The 20,379-nt window shown below is 43.7% G+C and overlaps 2 protein-coding genes across 2 annotated transcripts; both read left to right on the plus strand.

The window, feature by feature from the left end:
• The first annotated feature begins 1,548 nt into the window (after positions 1–1,548).
• retreg1 (reticulophagy regulator 1) lies at positions 1,549–18,944 on the plus strand. The gene is made up of 11 exons (XM_029524899.1): positions 1,549–1,715; positions 2,200–2,306; positions 3,241–3,271; positions 9,557–9,674; positions 10,001–10,085; positions 10,343–10,465; positions 10,551–10,621; positions 10,863–10,986; positions 11,073–11,468; positions 18,107–18,388; positions 18,457–18,944. The coding sequence occupies exons 1-11, from the start codon at positions 1,549–1,551 to the stop codon at positions 18,615–18,617; spliced, it is 1,665 nt and encodes a 554-aa protein (XP_029380759.1). The 3' UTR covers positions 18,618–18,944.
• Positions 15,789–16,694, plus strand: LOC115057914 (uncharacterized). The gene is made up of 2 exons (XM_029525166.1): positions 15,789–15,886; positions 15,972–16,694. Exons 1-2 carry the CDS (start codon positions 15,844–15,846, stop codon positions 16,553–16,555), a joined length of 627 nt encoding a protein of 208 aa, XP_029381026.1. The 5' UTR covers positions 15,789–15,843; the 3' UTR covers positions 16,556–16,694.
• Positions 18,945–20,379: the final 1,435 nt, after the last annotated feature.

Below are 20,379 nucleotides of genomic sequence, written 5' to 3' on the forward strand. Positions count from 1 at the left end.
GAGTCAGATTGTCTTGTAGTCTATGGGTAAATGTTCCAACTGCTGGGGGGGGGGCGGGGCTACATTGTGACTGACAGACTGTATCACCCAATCTGGATATACTACAGAGCGGGCCAGATCTGCCTGCTCCTCCAAAGAAGATTCCTACTGGTTCCAAATAAATGGATGGTATTTATGGTGGAGAACGGCTGAGCTGTTGTTCGTTGGTCAACCTGTCCGAGTCACTTTCACAGATTATTCCTTCAAACCAAATTCAATATTTAAAGTTCAGTTGGGGCTTGTAATAAGTGACACTGAGAATGTGGGTCTGAATTTTTGGATGCAGAAAGTAGAGCAGGTCTTTGTTGGAGATCACTGGTCTTGATTCGGGTCCAGAACACTTCAAATGGGTCATCGTCCTTTTGTGGGTCTGAGTTTCCCTGTGAGTTGGTCAGCTGTCTGAAGGAGTGAGCTCAGGAAGTTCATGTTTTGGGTGATATGTGATGAGCAGAGTGTCAAAAAGAGTTGTGGCTCTGGATTTAGTTGGAGAGCATCTTTACCAGCACTTCAACAGCCAATCAACTGAAACACTGAACTGTTTCTGATTCTGCCTGACACTTTAACGCTCTGCTTCCACTGCAGACTGAATCTATGAAGGATTTTTTTGTGAAACCTTTAATCACCGACTGATGGTGGCGTTGAACTGGTGTTGTTAGAAAATGTTCTTACAGCTGCAGAGAGTGATTTTGGATCAGTGGGAGGCCGAACAATCCGAAATGCTGAAATGTCAAAGTTGAAGTTTTCGGGCCGTAGGAGGCGGGAGCCAATCCCAGAGGGCTGTGTGGGGGGGGGCAACTTCTGTCTGTTCAATTAATGACATCAACCAAATGAAACAATCCAATTCAACTTTAACAGCAACACAAACAAGTGAGTCAGACTAGATCTACAACACACACACACACACCTCACGTCAACAACCTGAATCACAACAAAACAATCAGCATCTGAAGTCTGGAGCTGCGTCAAGTCAGTCAGCAACAGACAGACTGAGACCGGAAGTTTGGCCATTTTGTCTTTCACAGTAAAGGCCTGAATGAAACCATTCACGAACACACACACACACACACACACACACACACACACACAATCAAACCAATATGTCCATACAGAGGGAGTGTTGGACATCATTTCTCATATAATGTTCATAATAATGTGTAAAGTTAATTACATTGACTTTTTTTTATTTTAAGCTAAAGCATGAAGTTCTGTCCCGTCTCCTTTTCCCCATTTGCATAATTTAAATATTTTAAATAAATAATAATATACGTGTCACTTTGGATCAGCTCCACAGATCTGGACCCGACAAACATGTAACTTTATAAACACATTTGACCATTTAAATGTAATAAACTGCTGTTCAGATGCTGTAAACACCCACATCATTCGGCCTGTCGGGTTTTACTTTGAAATCCGTCCACAGGAAGTGTGTGTGTGCTCTCTCCGGTCAGCTTGACTCGGTCCGGTCTGCAGCGGAGGACCGGAGGACCGGAGGGCCCCGGAGGTTTTCCAATGCAGCCGAGCCGGGAAGCTGGAACCGCAGGCGGCGGGGGGGAGGAGGAGGAGGCTGGGTGTCGGCTCCGGTGTCGGCTCCGGTGTCGGCTCCCCGGCCTGGTGGACTGGAGGCGGAGGCCGTGCAGGACTTCAGCCCTGTTTGCTGCAGCCAACACGGCGCTCTGGTAGGCATCATGACGCAGGACATCACCGCCATCCTCCCTAAAATAAGATCAACAAGGTCGTCATTTGGATATTCTTCCACTTCAACACTGTAATTATTTCACCAGAAATAAGAGTTTCACACTGATCCTGCTCTGTTCCCATTAATACAACATAAAAAATGTATTTGATGTTTGTATTATGGGTGTTATTTTTCTAAACAGGCACAAATATAATGATATTACTCATATTTTATATCTATGTGTAAATATAAATAAAAATGTATAAATATAAATAATTTTTTAGTTTAAATGCATTAAATAATATGGTTGTTAATTTACATTAATTCAATTTATGGCTGAATTTAGTGATGTGCCTGAAATGCTAAATCATCATTCAGGTGCAAAGACAGAAATAATTCTATTTAATAATAATAATGAATCAGAGTATCAGGAAGTGAAAAAATGGATCAATCTGAAGATGTTTTTTGTCGTTGTTTCTCTCGAGGTTTGTGACCTTCAGCTCCTTCCGAGCCTTCGCCATCATGGCCGTCCTGCTGGCTCTGCTGGTCATCACGTTGACCGCCAGAGATGTGGCCCGATCCAGATATGCAGGTTTTATCCACGACAGTATAACGGGACGGATCTGTTTCTGTCACTGGGACTAAAAAAAAGAAAAACCTGCTAGTGATGAACTTTCCTGACTAACGAAGCTCTGACTCAGATCCAAATTGATTAATTGGTTGATTGATTTGTCCAAAGAGAGGAAAACCATCAGCAGGACTTTACTGTGTGATCTATTGTTGATAATCTGAGGCGTTTTTTTAAACCCGACTGAAAGCTAAACTTTGTGCTTGATGATGCCGTCCTTTGATTGATGGTGGAGATATTGGAGCAGCTTAGGTTTGATGAGTGGGGAAGGATGAGTCTCTCCTGTTGGTGGCAGACGGTCACTTATTAGTCAGATCATATTGATTGAAATGTCAGAAATGGAAATAATTCATCTGTGTGGCTTTCTGTTATCCACAGAATGTATTTCCTCCTTCAGAAGCATCACGGCTCTCCTTTGTCCCCTTAAAACGCTCTGCAATGTTTCCAAATCCCTTTTTTTTAAATCTCTTCCTCTGACGGAAACATCCAGATGTTCCCACTTGTTCAATTGGAGGAAATGCATGTTTTTTTATATCTCTTTCTCAAAATAACCCAAGCGAAGCAGACCAAAGGTCAGAGGTCATCTTCTGTCCTCCTGTCCAATGAGACAACAGAGTCTCTACTCTGTTTGTCCCCTTCCTGTTCCAACATGACGATATCTTCAAACACAATAACGTCAACCGTCTTCTTATTTAGTGTTTAACAAACAATTTGTAGTCTTTCGTTATTGGGTGGATGAATCGCAGACCTCCATGTGGTCTCCGATCATAGACCAGGTCTGGTTCTGGGTTCTGCTGCAGAGTGTTGATCCCAGAACTGAGATGATCCAACTTTGGAAAAAAAAAACAAAACAGACTGACTCGTTGATGATGCATAATAGATTTCTTCTCTTCCACAGGAGCTCACTTATGGCGCAGCATGACTGCAAGGTAGGACGCTAACTGTGTTGTTGTGTATGTGTGTGTTGACGTGTGTGTTTGGAATGCTCTCAGTTCAGTCAAAAGCTGAGCACAAAGTGTTCAACCAGTTAACGTTCAGGGTTAAAGGACGTGGAAGGTGAAAATCGGGGACGTCCCTGCAGACCTGATGGGTCGCACATGACCAGGTTGTCTAATCGAATCCTGCTGACAAACAGGATCCAGACACACGACTGACCGACAGAAAACAAACCTGACGAAGGAACAGTCGTTGTGTGTTCGTGTTGAAATAAGAATCTGACTGCCAGCTTGTGACTGTTGCCAAAAGCTGATGGCGCTTTATTCCCCATGAAGACGTTTATTACGAACAGGTGACATTAGTGGTGTCATTTAGCGGCTGTGCTCTTCACGCGCTGTCATCTCGTCACAGCGAGCTTTGAGCTGAACGCTGGGGGTTGTACTGCCCTTCGTTGGCTTGTAGAAACGATGTGAAGGTGCAGGCGGCACCTGGGGGTGGAGGAAAAGGAGGCCATTTGCACCATGAACGCCCCACGCTGCACTGCTGGATGATGTCTACTGGAACGGTTCCCTACATGTGAGACGTTCAGGGACCAGGGATTCATTTTATTGTTCTATATATGATGTGTTCAGGGACTGTGGGTAAATTATACAGTAAATTTGAGGCATTCAGGGAACAGCATATCAAAGTGTGACCATCACATTCTGCTTGTGAGGCGTTTAGGGGACATCTTTTACCTGGGACGCCCACACCGCACCGTTTTAACTTGTGATCCTAAATTCTTCAAATCTCTCGTTAATTTTTTACTGCTCAGATTCGTCCCTGTTTTCTGTAAACATTCGTCTTCCTGTCCTTCGCTGCTGTCTCTGGGACGTTCAGTTAGCAGAGCGGCGCCGGGTTGTCGTCACCTGCTGTTGTCTGTCTCTCAGAGGTGCATTGTGGGTAAGTGTGCATCAGGCTCGGGACGAGTTTCGTGCAAAGGCTTATGGGAGATGAGCAGCTGTTCTCTGCCGTCTCTGCGAAGTTCATCACAGAACATCAAAGAAGTGAATTTAGTTTAGAGGAGCTGCTGAATTTTTTTCTTCCACACTTATTGTTTGAATGAATGAATTATCTTGATTAGATTTAATTTTTTCAGTTTGGTGGTTTCAATAAATCTGCATCATTACAACACCTTCGGATCATAATCATCATCCTTAGTGACGGATTAATGAAATGAGTACAAAGACAATGAGTGTACATAATGTGTACAGACATCATGTGACTGTTTGTGCGTTTTGTGTTATTGTGACACTGGATTCGGGGAAAAAACTCCTGCTGTTTGTCCCCATTACAAACACAACAAAGTGTCTCAACAGTTGTGAAATCTGAGCAATGTGTGTGTTAGTGTGTGACTCAGCTGTTTCCCTGCAGCCGGCCCAGACTGAGAGGTGTGACACGGAGCAGCTGAGCCAATCAGATCCTTAGACACAGAGTGTGTGTCGTTCTGATTGGCTCAGAGGTCGGCTGGTGGAAAACAACTCAACAAGGCAGCGTGTTTCATCACAGTGAAATGATGTGAATGATGTATTTACACACAAGCCGCTGTGTGTTTGTGAGCCACATCACACTCAAACTTTGTGTTGTGACAAATAAGTTGGACAATAGTTATTTAAAAGTTATCATAAATTCTGTCACCACCAACGAGCTGATGTAAGACATTATTTTAAAATCTAAACTTGTTAAAAAAAGGAGACACAACTGTATGTTTATCCTTCATATGCACATTTAATCTTCCTGAATCACGACAGAATAAAACATCTGAGGGCCCAAAAAGAGAAACAGTTAAAGATACCATCAGATATTATTTTAAAACTTTAAACTTCCATCTCCTTACATTTTTTGGCAGCTTTCAATCAGCCTGTTAACAAACTGGGTCTGGAAGGTTGAATTCTGAAACCAGAAGAAACCATATTTGGATCTGACCTGCTGTGTCCTCCATCCTGATCCCCCCCCCCCGTTTGTTTCCCTCTAAATGGAGCTCCATTTAAAAAATGAACATCATGTTGTATTTCAGACTGAGACCATAAACTCAATAGGGAGGAGGAGGGACATTTTCCCATAGACTTCAACACAGTCTGGCTTCTCTTTAAGGCTGGTGGAGGCCTGAATCAGGTCTGAGGCTCCTCACACTGTCACTGGTGCCACTGCTAACGTTAGCTGTGTAGCAATAACAAAAGCTGTGGACGTAATCTTTCCGTCTTTTGGGGAGAGGCAGCCAACATGGCGGTCTTAACGCTCACGTGTTGTCAGAATGGCCTCGACCTTCACAACCCGGTTCCCAAAATGTCAACCTTTACCTTTTATGGTGACGCTAACAACCAGTTTGTTTAGAAAATATGTCATCAACATACAAACAACTGTGCGTCAGTGTGTCTGCTGCCATGTCACTGACACAGGAGGAGGCGTTTGGGGGGCTGATGCTGTTGGGGGTGGTGGGGTGGTGGGGTGGTGGTGGGGGGGGGTGTTGCTGTTTCTGCCCTCCTTAACCATCCTTCTGTCCTCCTGATGGCTGCCAACTGGAATGTAGTGTGACCCGGTTATTTTTAGATGCGGCTGTTTGAAATACTCGAACCGGGGCTTCAATGAGGATAAACACAAGCTGCTTTCGCGCCGTGTGGCACGTAAAACACCGAGTTTGGCTCGACCCCGGGTTGGCATCTGTATTCTTCACCTTTCGGAAAGAGAAGTTGTACCCCGCTTGTTGCTTTCTGCCTTCGAGGCTGTTGTTGAACCTCACCAAGGTACCTGAAGCTCTCGAGATGTCTCCTGAAGATCGTGGCGCAGGACTGAGGTACGATTGGAGAGTTGAAGAGAATGGCTCGTTCCCTTTGTTTCCTCTTCAGGTCAGCTCATTGAAATCACAGTAAAACAGGTTTTATTTATCCAAATAGAGCGGAGGTCAGGGGAAATTCAGTTTCTGTATTTAAACGATGGGACTTTTTCCCGACGTCCTAACCTGTAATCAAAATAACGCAGAGAAGAATTGCGGTAACTGAACAAACGTTGGACTTGAAGGGGTTTCGGCATGTTGTGTTGTTCGGGAGTTTGTTCCAGTGGTTGGCCTTGTTTATAACTTCAGACCACGACAGAAGTCAGTTCTTCACAGCAAAAACAAAGATTTTGTCATGTTTTCCTCGGTTTTGGTCCAAACAGACAAACAGCACGAGGGAAACTGGGAAACCAGAACACATGATTGCGTCATCGCTCTCCGTCCGTCTTAGATTACTCGGAGCGTTTGGCTTTGTGTCACATGCTCACTGGCCTTTCGCGTTAACTGTAAACTCGATCAGCGGCGACTGGTGCCGCAGACACACACAGTAACACCAGCTTACTGTATATGCATGCACACAACATAAACAGGTATTAGTTGTGTCACAGTCAGGCCTCCTGTGGTGTAGAGTCACACACACAGGTGGATAAACATATATTCACCCTCCTCCCCCGAATCACAAGTGAAGAGCTGGGAGGTTTTTGACGCCATTCCTCGCATTGTTTGCCTCTGTCTATTTTTAAAGTCCGTCAGCGGGCCTGTTGGAGGCTCAGGCCTGCTCTCTGTGTTGTTTCAGAGATTACTGATGGGGTAAAAAGTGATATCAGTCCGACAGCTGCTCACGTGCTGTTGATGCCTCCTTCCCGGCTCGCAGTCACACGTTTCCCTGTTGAAAGTCGGATATTTTTCTGTGCTGAGTGATGACAGATCTTCATACTGCAGAATGAGCCTCACTCATTAATTGACACGTCGGCACACCGTGGTGGTCTGTAACGATCTGGACTAACGAAATGTGATATAGTTGCCTTGCAGTGCTTAACGTGTGTGAGGGACTCGTGCAACATGTGACAGGAGGTCAAAAAATGTTTGGATTTTCAACCCAAGTGTGTTCAGTGGCAGTTTGTGCGAATGCTTTTGGACAAACTTGAAACTTGAACCTGAAAACCTTTACTGTCCGAGACAGATGAAAATATAAATCCACCCTACGCGGTCTGAAACTGACAGCACGCTACATTTACTGTGAAAAAATATCTGTGTGATCTAATGAAAAGTGATTCTGTGTCAGGTTTCAAACATCAGCATTAATTCATCAGAGTCTCAAATATTAGGATCGATGACATGTCAGGTTATAATGTGATTTACAGTGATGGTTTCCAAAATGGAGCTGTCTGATAACTGCAGCTTGTTCTTTGTTGACACTGTTTTTTGGTATTTTACTACAGTGGCAGAAAACCAGGTGGATGTGAAGCGTGACCTAACCCAAGTTTGGTCCTAACTTGACAACTTTGGCAAGTCGACTTTTCAAAACTTCCACATAGATGAGTGTTTAAAAAAAATTTTAAAAATGAATTGTCTAAGTTAATCGTGTTCCCAGACAACGTCTGAAGCTTGTTATTGTTAGCGATGCCAGGCATAGCAACATTTCCACTTCTGTTGATGCACGATGCGGCTCTGATTCAGATCAGTCAGATCTTCCACTTCTCCCCTTCAGGAAATCCAACTTCAGCAGCCGTTCCTGTTGAAATTTACAACTGGGAACTCAGAAATTCCAGCTGACACAGAACACACCACCATTCAATCTCATATAGTGACTCCAGGCTGAATCTACATTGTGGATGTAGATTTCCATCTGTTTACTACTACAAACCGGTCGGAGCTCCTTCCAGGGATACGCATGACTTTCGGAGAATTGACACACTTATCCTATTTCCCCCTTGCTGCTATTATTGCCTCACAGTATCACTGCCACATGTCGGAGCCATCATGTTTCCTGAGGAGCCTGCCTCCCTCCATGTGCCTGGAAGTGGAGATGGGGAGACAAGGCTGGGTGGGGGCGGGGGCAGCTCCACCACAGAGTTTGGGTGGTTTGGGTGGACCTCCACAGTCTTTAAGGTGCTCAGAGCCCACCAAGCTCAGCTTCCCTTCATGTGTCCTGGCACAGATACTTTCTCTAGAGCCCAATGTAAAGAAACAGAAATGAGACTTAGGTTTGATGAAACTGACGTCGGACTTGGAGTTGAATAGGTGTGCTCATTGGAAGAAAAAGTCCATTGGTCAACAAGATTTCTGTTCTAAGCAGCTGCCACAAAATGCAAACGTGCGGCGCTTCCTGCGGAGCCGCCTGTAAGACGGAAGTCAAAGACTGCTCAGTGAATCAGAGGCTCCATGACGCTGTACGTCGTAACAAAGTTCCACCTTCAGTATGCTAACTCCCCCGTAAAGGCCACCGTCATATGGTTTTCCAGTGAGCAGGGGAAGCTCACTGCTGTTTTGACTGGCAAGAACCTGCCCGACTGTTGTAGTAACGAGACTGGTGATTTCACACCAGCTGTTTCCAGGACAGCTGCTTGACAGGACGTGCAGTTTCCATCCTCTGATGGTCTTATATTTAGTACATTGTCATTTAAGCTGATGAACCCTGTTGAGGCCGGTACCTTGCAGCTCATACTGATGTTTGATTCAGCGGCGGGCATTCACCTCGTCTTCCTTTGGTTGTTCCATCTGCATCATCTTTGTTCGAGTCGAGTGCAGCGGTAGCTTTTATCACGTCAACCGCTCTGTGTTGAAGCCACCGGGTCCCGTCTGGTGGAGCTCGTGGATCAGAGAGTATCCAAGCGATGAAGTGGGATCACAAACACATCATCTATTTATTGCACATTACCGACACAAGAACCACATGTGTGCCTTTTATAGCTGTTTTATGTGAGGTGAGCACGAGGAGATGATTTTCAGGAAGCCTGAGCTGTAGGGGAAAATTTCATACCTCACCAGGTGGCCCACAACATGGAAAACACTTTCACGTCCCCGTTCCCGTCTGCCACCTGTCTGTGAGGTCGTCTTTCACGTTTTATTGTAGGCCTCTTGATTTAGACGATGAAAATTGTGCTGGACTGGCCTCTTTTTTCCTTCTCTTCTCTCTCTTCCTGAGAGAATCAACTGATGATTGTATTTTAATGCAGAGTGACTGGTTATTAATTCTGTCTCGTCACTGTTGCAGGTGTAAGAGCCAGAAGCTTTGGGTCAGCTGACCTTCCTGAACCAATGACTGTGGACTTATGTCAGCGGTCCAGTTTATTTCTGCTGACTCAAAGTAACATTGTGTGTGATTGGTTGGACAAAGACAGACACTTTTCATGGCCAACCATCCACCTAACGTTGTTTAAGAGGCTTTCGGTTTTAGCACACACTGTCAAGGTGACTTCTCTTAAAGAGGACTCACGTGCCTTCTGTCTTTATTTCCGTGTAGCTGGGAGATCATTGACTCGGGCCATCAAAGCCAGTCTGGGACGGGACCTCAGCTTGGCGACTCCCTCAAACTTTTCCTCCAGGAGACGTCAGCTTTCAAACAGCAAAACCCAGGCAAGGTGAGACAGAGATGGAACCGTTTTCTTTACTGGGTCCTAAAATGGTATGAAATTAAAAAAACATACCTTAAATAAAGAAACCTGGTTCTGAAAACAAACAAATCATTAAATCTATGCAGCCGATAGAGTCAGCTTCAATTTCATAGTTTAAGGGAACTTCTACTTTACACAAATATATCTGTTGCATAAAGTACTCTTCTAATTTCTGAAAAATCTTTTAATGAATTTTTATACAATTTTGGCCAGAAAACTGAGAGGTGTATCCTGATGTGGTGTGTCGTGGTAACCTCACTCAGAGCATGTGTGTTGGTTTCTCTCTCTCCCAGTTCTGTCTGCTGGTTTGCAGCTTGTGCACCTTCTTTGCCGTCTTAGGACGCTACATTCCAGGGATCGCTATCTCATATATTCTAGGTGAGCTGCTTCGAGTTTCATTCATCACAAGGTCATCATAATTACCAAAGAAGCTTGAACTCGTGTTAATTGTGTTTGGCTTGATGAAGTCGGGACAATTTAGTAAAAGATCTGATTGTGTGTCACATCAATCACCTGATGCCAGATGAAACATCGTATTTATCAAACATGGCATCCCAAATGTGTTACTGACATTCAAATCACCTGAGTTTTTTCTGTGAACAAAGCCTGAACTGCTTGTCAACGTTTCCCTGCAGTGCTGGGCGTCTTCCTGTGGCCTCTGATTTCATCCCATGAGGTCGGTCTGTGGCTGGAGCCAGTTCTACAGAAGCTGAACTTTGGCATTGGGGAGTTCCTCCAGAAAATCAAAGAGAACCATGGTAACAGTTAGATAGGACACATACAGTCCCTTATCAAGGCCGTTTGTCCGTGCATTCACAGTCTCTTCTGTTTTCCTTCCTCCAGAGAAGAGACTCTTGCGGGCTCAGACTGAGAGAGAAGGAATTGAATCAGACCTCTCCTCCATGTTTCCTAAGGTTGTCTGATCACCTAATCAATCTGATTACCTCTGTTGAGTTAAAGTTAATTGAAATTCACTTCACATGATGTACAACCATGTTTTTGGCTTTTGATCTTCAAAGCCAAACACATAAACACGTAACATCTCATGGTTGGTTTCATAAATAAAATGTATTTAATGGTGGGAGACGGGTCATCATACTGAGAGAGATGCAGATTTAAGTGTCAAAAACAAAACTAAACATTTTGTCTCATCAGCTGGACTCCACAGTGTGTAAGGAATTGTCTGTATCGGACACGGAGGTTTCTGACGTGACGTGGACGGACAACGGTACTTTCAACCTGTCAGAGGGACACACACCTCAGACTGAGAACTCAGAGGGTACGTCTGTCTGTCCTGCAGTCACATCAGCTTGTTGCATCATGGACAATTTTTAATGTAATCATTTTTTACTCTCAACCTCACAGACCTTGACAGAGAAGAAGCATTTACTGGAGGCCTCCCAGAATTCCCTTCTATTGACGGCACAACGACCAATGGTGACGACGACGACGATTTCAGCCTCGGGTCTCCCTCGCTTCCACATCAGCCCCAACAGCCAATCAAATCCAAGCATACGCCTCCTCCTCACAAAGACCAAGCCCTTGAATTGGTCAACCAGATGGCAGGAGACTTCATCGCTGCCGCAGTCACAGCTGCCATCCAGGAGAAAATCGAAGCAGCGGTGGGCTTCACTGTGTCGAAAGATGACCCGGGCAGGTCAAGACTCCCACAATCCACCAGGCTGCTGGAGCTGGCCGAGGAGTCGGACAGCGAGGTGGAGGACTTTGAGCTGCTGGACCAGTCGGAGCTGGAGCAACTGGAGGGGGAGCTGGGGCTGGGAGATGAGAAGGCCCAGACCAAAGAGGAGCCGGAGGCCGAGGGCGACAAGCCGGCCTCAGCTGGATTCTTCACCAAACTCCTCCGACGCCACTGATTGATGAGAAGTTTGGTCAGCGGGGAAGAAGAAGGCGGTCAGAGGACATGTGGAGGAGGCGGGTGATGGACTGTTGGGAGCTGTGAGGAAAACATTTCCGTTTATCTTTTTCCTGTAGCGTTAACATTAACATTTCAGAACTGGTCGGTGAAATTTGGAGGTGGAATTTATGCCGAGATCAGATTACACAGAACAGCAGAACTCACTGTTGTGTGGTTGCAGTTTTTCGGCCCGTTCCCCAGCTTGGTAAATCTGCTGAGAAGTTAAAGGCCCCATCTTTTCAATTAAAGGTCCCATATTTTTAATTCTGTGTTGACACCCAGAAGGAGATAAATTTGTTATCTTAAGAACTACGGACCTTTAACGTCTACCTTTAGACCTGGACCTACTTCACAGCAGGTTTATAAAACTGGAAACATCCACAACGCCGGACAAAAGATGAGGAGCCCCCTCATTTGTACAAATTTGTAAACCTGTTACTTAAATGATTTCTGAGGATGAAAAATAATGATCTACTTCATGCACATCCAGTAATTTCAGAATACTGACTAACTGTCACGTGAGGTTAAGTTCTAAATTTCAAAAAGCCAAAAATCTTGCGTTGTCTGATCTCTGCATTAAAGGCTCTTTACTGGTTGAGGACGAAGATCCTGCTGATGGTTTTAAATAATTGTTGTCTTTTTAAACAAGAGCTCAATTCAACATTTATAAGCAGCATATATTAAAATGGTTTATATCAATGTAACACCATAACTCAGCGATGAACTGAGCTAAACAGAAAAGTTTTACCAGTTTATTTCTATAACAAACTGCCCTGCCATATCTGTTGTATAAACAGTCAATGAATGATTAATACCATCCTACAACACAGCATGTTTATTAACCGGCTATACATATTAATTACACATTAATTACAGATGAATCCTTTAATAAAGCCACATCAGACGCAGTTTGGTCAGAAACTGACGAAGAGGCATTAAAAAAAAAAAGAATGCATCACTAATACTCTGTATGACATGTTTACCATTATATATACATTATTATAATAAATAACAATTTTATAAGCTTACAACTTTGTTACATGAATTGATCATTTGTTTTCTGTTTGTACACTTAAAATGTCCTATTATTGACTAAAACATGTATATGTTGCTTATAAATGCTTCACTGTTCAAATAATGTGATGTTGGAGTATTCAAATCAGATGTGAAAAATAACACGCATTTCACAAGATAATACATTTTCTTATTATCATTCTTGTCATTGTACTCCTCTCAACACACCTAACACTCATTCTGGTGTTAAATTAATTCATCCAACTACATTACCCAGAATTCCACAAACATCAGCCTGACAATCATGTAATACTTAAAACGTAACTACTGGTTGGCTAGTGGACAATGAAAATCAGAATGTAGGAAACTTTTATTTTTGTATGATTTCCTTTTTCAGTTTTATATGTTTTTATTTTTTTATTTTTTTTTCATGAAACTCTTCTATGAAGTCAGCAGATGTTTATTTTAATCACACAACATCTGCAGCAGGTCAAATACTCCGTTTGAGACATAAATGTATTTGTGTAGAGAGGGCGGCATGGTGGAGCAGAGGTTTGCACGGTCACCTCACAACAAGAAGGTTCAAACCCCACAGGCCTTTCCGTCCAGTCCAAAAAACGGTCAGGTTTCGGTTAATTGGTGACTTTAAATTGCCCTCAGCCGTCAGTGTGAATGTGAACGGTGGTTTGTCTGCGGAAGTGTCTTTATGTTGGACCTGTGACCTTTGACCTGTCCAGGTTTGAGCCCAGCCCCACCCTTTATGAGATGGATTAGGCTCCAGGTCCTGGATCTTATTGTGACCCAGGGGCTGATCAGTGCTGATCATTAACTGCACCGGCGTCCATGGTAACCATCTGGCCGAGGACCTTTAGTGCAGAAATCTGGAAACAATCCAAAAGTGAAATCAGAGCTGAGGCAGTTAAATCCAACAGAGGCCTGATCCTAAATACACCTCATTATTCACACGGTCCTTTCAGAAACAGGTTCTCTCCCATGATGGTGAATCAACATGTGGTGGTCCAAACTGATCTGAACTGCACAACCAGATTCTGTCCCGTCAAATGACACCCAATGTAACAGAACCTGGAGTACGTGCGCAGACCTCTACTCCTCTTATCCGAGGATCATCCAGAAAAAAACCCCAACATGTATTTTTACAGCACTGAAGCTAAAATGTTGTGAGGCGGCATATTTCCATTTGCACTTTAACATGTTTTTGGAGATGCACAGATGGGACAGTGTGATTAAAGAATGAAAAGAGTTTCTCTAAAATGCCTTGTACATTAAAAGACATTGTTTTTACCATAAAAATACCGCAATGTCCCATATATCCTCTTGAATCAATCATTTAATGCCTTGTACTACCATAAGTGTAAAGAAGACAATAGAATATTTGCTTTCAGAGCTTAAAAGGACTTTGTAGTGTCTGCTGTTAATTTTTAGCTCACATGTAACAGGAGAAAAGTAAATGTAAGTAAAAGTAATGGCTTCTGAATTACAGCTGAGGCTTCACTGAATAAAAAAACTTTTTAAAAACGTGTTAAACTGCCTCCTTTTTTTGACTTTGATCCAAAAGGAAGGTGACTTGTAACACCCCCAATAATCTATCTGAGCTCAGAGTTTCTGTGAATGTTTCTACGTAAAATCATCAGATCAGTTAATGAATAACGGTAGTTTTTGCATATGACAGTGAATGCTTATTCAATCAAAATAAGACTCCCATCTAAGTGAGATTCAGTTGAACAAATAAAGGTTAAAAATATTATGTATGAAACAAACATATAGCACACATGCTGTTTTTGTCTGTGTGATGAGGAAGTCTGCAGAGACGAGAAGAAGGTCTGATGTGAAGCAGCAGATCAGATCCCAGCAGGAAACTGAAGTGAGTCGAGTCAAAGAGCTTCAGGAGAAGCTGGAGCAGGAGATCACTGAGCTGAAGAGGAAAGACGCTGAGCTGAAGCTGCTCTCACACACAGAGGATCACACCCAGTTTCTACACAACTACCCCTCAGTGTCAGCTCTCAGTGAAGCTACAGACTCATCCAGCATCAACATCCGTCCTCTGAGATACTTTGAGGATGTGACAGCAGCTGTGTCAGAGCTCAGAGATCCCAGGTTTCCCATTTCTTTAGCTTTCACGACTTCCCAGCTGATGCTGAGCTTCGTGCCTGTTGGGTGAGATCCACATTTTAGCGGGCGAAACAAGCTAACAAAAAGAGCAGCGCCCTCTACAGGGAGAGAAAAGAGCTTCATCACAGCCACACCAGACTTCTGATATGTGGACATCCACATGAACTAAACTGAATATTAGGTGGTGTAAACCCCACCCGTGCATCGCGCTATCCCATGAAGTCCATAGCTGAAGATGCTGCTAGTTAGCCTGCCGGTTAGCATGCATAGCTTTACGTCATTTTCCCGCGTCACGACAGCTACGTAACGGCACCGACCGCTAACGACACCAAAGGACGTGAAGACGATCGATACTGCAAGGAAATATTGATATATCTGAACCTGACCTTTGGAAAAGTTTCATTGAGTGCCTTCATCTTCAGTTTAAAAGGCCCTGACCGGATGTAGCGAAACCCTGCTTCGCTCCAAAACGGAAGTTGTCTGACGTCACAGTGAAAACGCTCGCGTGGCCCTTAGTCCTCCTCAAAACAGCAGATATCCACACAAGGACATATTTTGTGTTGACTTGGATATTTGTATATTCTGCTCTTTTTTGCTCTTCTACATTATGTTGTGCAGTTTGTTTTTTGGCTGCTGTAACAGGAATTTACCAGTTTGGGATCAATAAAGTAAAAGCTGGACTCTCCTCGTGATGGAGTATTTTTCTTTGTGCAGTCAACAGTGTTTTGTCATCACATTGTGGAGCAGTGTGTGTCTCTGCAGCAGAGTCTGAGCTTTATTCATTCCAGGTCAGCTCAGTGGGATTTACATCCACAGAAGAAGAAACTACACACAAGCAGAGTGTTGTCTCCAGCAGCAGAGGGCAGCAGTGTGAAGGTTTCACTGCTGACAGCCGAGAAGGCTCACAGGCTGAACTGAAGGCCGCCTCTGTGAGCCCCAGGGGCTGATGGGAGGTTGGAGGAGGCGTTAGAAACCACGTGACCCCGGTCTGATCTCACAGCTCGTCCTTGTTTGGCCTCAGCTGCATCAGAGCTCCACTTGTCCTCAGGTTCCCCAGAGGAAACACCGCTGCACAAAATGCTTCTCCTCCCAGCTGCTGCTCTGTGCTGTCTGTGTTCAGGTGAGTGATTCCAGCCAATCAGGAGCCTCCACCTGTGACCCACACGCTCACACTGACCTTCATCTACCTGTCCGTCTCTCTGCAGCCATGGTTGCCACGGCAGCAGAGGAGCTGATTCAGGACCAGTTATCATTGACCAGGAGAGTTGGTCAGTCAGCCTCTTTCACCTGTGAACAAACTCAGAGGTGTGACACTGATTATGTTCGCTGGTACCAGAAGAAAGAAACATTCACTCTGATTCTGCGTATTAGAAGGAGTAGTGGTGCTGTAGAAAAAGGTTATGGTCATCCTCAGAAAGATGATTTCTCAGCTGTTAATATCCAGAACGGCTGTGAGTTGAAGATCGACAAAGTTAAACTCTCTCATTCAGCCTCCTACTACTGCATCTGTGAGAAGTATGATCCCCACAGTGAGAAAAGATCCCTGCAGCCTGAACAAAAACCTTCAGATGAACTGATGTCAAACAGTGTTAGTGACAGGAAGACAGCAGGAAACCACAGCCCAGGGTCACAGATTTCACCTCCAGCTCAGACTCTTGTTCTGGACTCTTCTCTGATATTGATTCATATTTGGATGAGATATTTCAGCAGCTTTCCTGTTGGTCCACACAGTGAGGACGAAGAAGACACACAGGAGCACAATAAGAAAACAAGAGGAGGAACTGAATGAATCAAATCCTGATGAAGAGACCTGACAGACCTGCTCCACCAGAGTCACAATGTGGTCCAGGAGGAAGGACCAAAGAAGAAGAGACAGTGATGTTGATGTGGACATCAGCTGAAATATGATCCTGGTTCATAATGTGGACTCGTTCAGCTCAGCTGACACATTCAACAGCAGACAGGTTTTTGTATCAGTCTCTGTCACTGTGGGAGGATACTGGCGCTTCATCTTTGGCTCTGGAACTAAACTGTATGTAACAGGTAAGACAAACATTTCTTTTCCTTCAGCTGTTTTATTGAAGAAGTAGAAAATGTGTTTGAAGTCAGTTTGTGCTGCTTCAGACTTCACACGTTAGTTTGTTCATAGTTGGTACAAAGTTCCTGCTGCAGCCGTTCTTCTCTGACAAAGTTCAGTCATTTGTGAAAAGATGAATTCTTTATTTGTGCTGCTGCAGATCAAAAGTTTGTGAAGAGTCCAAAAAGTCTGATCTAGATAGAAAAAGTCTGAATTGTGGATTCTCATCAGCTGCTGCTTCATGAATCATCAGACTGCTTTTCAAATCAATTCACCTGGACATGAAGGATTGAGGAGGATTTTCCTGCTCAGCTGACTTTTTCTACAAAATCTTCACTTCACCAAAGTGAATTTCTCTCATTCGGTCTCAAACCATATTTGCGTGTAAATAAAATGCAGGATGATACATATAGATCCGGACTTCAACCATTTATGAGATTCACATTTGTGTCATTTTAAATGTGTCTGTGAATCCGGAAGAAATATATTCTGTAAAATATACTAAATGGTCTAATTGTATAATAATAAAAACAATAAATAGAATTCATTTTTATATTCCAATGAAATTTTAAATTTAGCTGAATGTCTGAAATCTGATTTAATAAATATTGTATTTCCCAAAAAAACTCATTGAATTTAAAATCAGATAAAAATGACATTTTAGTTCTGATACAAATATTGTAGTTCCACTAACACACACATATATTCTGATATATTCTGAGCTAAATACGGATTTAAAGGATTTAAATTGTGTTTCCGTCTTTGACTTTCTTGGTGTTTAAACGGCGATAATAAATATTTGAAACGATGAAATAATTCAGTCTGAAGTAGAATATATGTGATCGCTGTCATCAAATCCAAAATGAATAAATGATATTTGAATATATGGAGAATCCAAAATGTCACGGTAAACCTGGGTAAGTGTGAGAAAATGTAAAAATACTGGGAATATATGATGGAAAACATCTGTGGATAAAAGCAGCTGATGTTTCTATCATGAAATGTGTTGGATAGTAAATAGTGAACAGCATCTGATCTGAAGTGTGTTTGATTTTGTGGGACTGATCCATTATTCTAATCAGATGTATATTCAGTGTTGTCTGATGTGTGTGAAGCTGAATCCAGTATCTGTATTGATGAGTCCATGTAGTTTCCAGGATCAGACTGAATGCAGTGCAGTGCTGGAAGCTGCTGTTGACTGTGTCAATGTGTGTCTGTGTCAAACTTCAGATGAGCCGGTAGTGAAGCCCGTGGTGAGCGTGTACCCGGCAGCATCCAGAGCCCACCTGGAGGGGAAGAGCTCCCTGCTGTGTCTGGCCTCAGCCATGTCTCCTCCTCTGGTCCAGTTCTCCTGGAAAAGACAGAAGGAGGACGGTCCTCTGGAGGAGCTGCCCCCTGCCGAGGGAGAGCAGCTGCAGCTCACACAGTTGGGACGGGGACGCTCCGCCGCCATCTTGACCGTCCGTCAGCCAGAGAGCGCCACGTATAAATACATCTGCTCCGTCAGGCACGAGGGCGGCACAGCGGAGGGCCCGACACAACAAGGTGACCGATTCAGGCTGACTGATTCAGCTCCACGTGGAGACGCTGACTGATCTCTGATTCCTTTTCAGTTGCAGTGCTTCCCCTGGATCCTCTCCAGCCTCAGAGCAGGGTGAAGCTGCTCTGTCTGCTCTACACAGTGCTGATAGTGAAGAGTCTGGTGTACTGCTGTGGACTCTCTCTGCTGATGAGCCTCAGAGACGACGGACCGTCCACCAACTACACTGACTGACTTCATCTCAGTCATCACAATTTTCCCTCCCATGTATGTTGTTCTTCACAGCTTAGATAGAATCAGCTGCTTCTCACACGTTTCCTTCTTCTTTGTGTTTTTCTCCTCCTGTGTGTCGTGTTAGTGCAGATTCAGCTGAGAGACACTTTCAATAAAACCAGATCAGATCTCGCTCTGTCACTTTCTGCAGGTTTTTTATTGAAAACTTTCTGCAGTTTCATGAAAACACGACGGTGTGATTCATATATATGTTAGACAGTTTCAACTCTGAACTTTACTTTTGTTTTCATGCTGAAAATCCAACTTGAATAAAAAGACGTGAATCAATCTTCATTTCTGGTCTTTTTGTCTCCATCACAGAATGATCACATCAGATTATTTCATTGTCAGCAGGAAAACAATCAACACATTTTGTGATGTACAGTTGTGAACAGCCGTGTTAGCAAACGGAGCCCCGACGTGGTCGTGTATGAAACTGTGACCTACGAAGACGGCTTCTCTTCTCCCGTCGGTCCAAATCATTCAGCTTTTTCTCATTTTGTCGGTCAGTCTCAGGCCACTCTGAAAACACAGCAGCTGATTCAGAGAGAGGAAGGAGCCCACAAAGTGTTCACAGCATCAATCAGACAGAAGCTGATGGTGTTTTCTTTGTCAGGAAAGTTTGATGACGATGGACATGTTGACAGTCTGAACTGGAACAACAGTGATGGTGTCCATGTGGGTCTGCCAAATGGATCAGTGTTGTGTTTTTTTATCATCAGTCTTTGACAACAGTGTGTGTGAGCTGATTCACCATCCAAACCTCTTTTAAACACTGAAATTGACTTCACAATCTAATCAAGTGGACAAATGGGGCCTCATCTTTGTGTAGATGTTTTCTCTTTTGTCTAAACGTAACACAACAGCGTGACACGTTGAGTTTTCATCAGTGTCACTCTGACCTCCATCAGAAATCTTCTGTATGTTGCTCCTGGAGCTTGTTGTCAGGAATCATGTGTGTCTGGGCTCCGTTGACTCAGGCTCAGTGGAAAAAGTGCAGAGAGCGGGGGGCTGATGAGTGTGTAGAGCTGCAGATATGAATCTGCTCTCAGTGGTTATTAGGACTCAGAAAAAAGTGTTGACAGCGAATCAACACTTCCTTCCTGTGTGGGTTTCTGCTCTGCAGCCTCCACACCGTTACCTGTGGCTTTACCATCCACCCTGGGCAAAGAGCCAGCCCAGGAAGGATCTGTGAGACAAACAGCTCAGAGCTGGAGGAAATAAAAAGACGTTAAACCTCCTTCAATCTGATGGGCTGACACTCATTCTAACAGTGTTCACAGCAGACAAACCACAAAGAAAACTGACGTGCTGCTGGATGTCATTATTATTACAATAAATAATAAGTCAGCTAAATGTTGGAAAGAGAAATAATCCTTCATATCTTACTGTGTGTTTGAGGAAGAGATACAAATCTCCTTCTGATTATGTTCTATGTATCTCATTCATTATTAACTGCAGACTAAAAATGGACTTTTCTGATCGATCTGTTTGGATCCATTTGTTGTTGTTGATAAAAGCTGATTAACAGCTCAGTGTACATGAAGTTGTATATTGTGTGTGTCTATGTTGTCATCGTCCTGTATGTTTATTGTAACCCAGGTTAGATACACAGTGTGGTGCCGCTCCACGGTGGTATGAACAGAGCTATCTAATGGTTCTGCTAATATGTGTGGGACACAAGGACTGAGTTCATATCAGAAATCTGAGACAAACAGTTTGA

Source organism: Echeneis naucrates, chromosome 17 (genome assembly GCF_900963305.1).
Source record: "Echeneis naucrates chromosome 17, fEcheNa1.1, whole genome shotgun sequence".
In the NCBI taxonomy this organism is placed as follows: Eukaryota; Metazoa; Chordata; class Actinopteri; order Carangiformes; family Echeneidae; genus Echeneis; species Echeneis naucrates.

Coding starts and splice junctions, on each gene's coding strand:
- retreg1 (XM_029524899.1), top strand. CDS start 1,549: ATGCAGCCGAGCCGGGAAGCTGGAACCGCAGGCGGCGGGGGGGAGGAG. Junction 2,307..3,240: donor GGCCCGATCCAGATATGCAG/GTTTTATCCACG, acceptor TCTCTTCCACAG/GAGCTCACTTATGGCGCAGC. Junction 11,469..18,106: donor GTCGGAGCTGGAGCAACTGG/AGGGGGAGCTGG, acceptor TGGTGAGCGTGT/ACCCGGCAGCATCCAGAGCC.
- LOC115057914 (XM_029525166.1), top strand. CDS start 15,844: ATGCTTCTCCTCCCAGCTGCTGCTCTGTGCTGTCTGTGTTCAG. Junction 15,887..15,971: donor TCTGTGCTGTCTGTGTTCAG/GTGAGTGATTCC, acceptor GTCTCTCTGCAG/CCATGGTTGCCACGGCAGCA.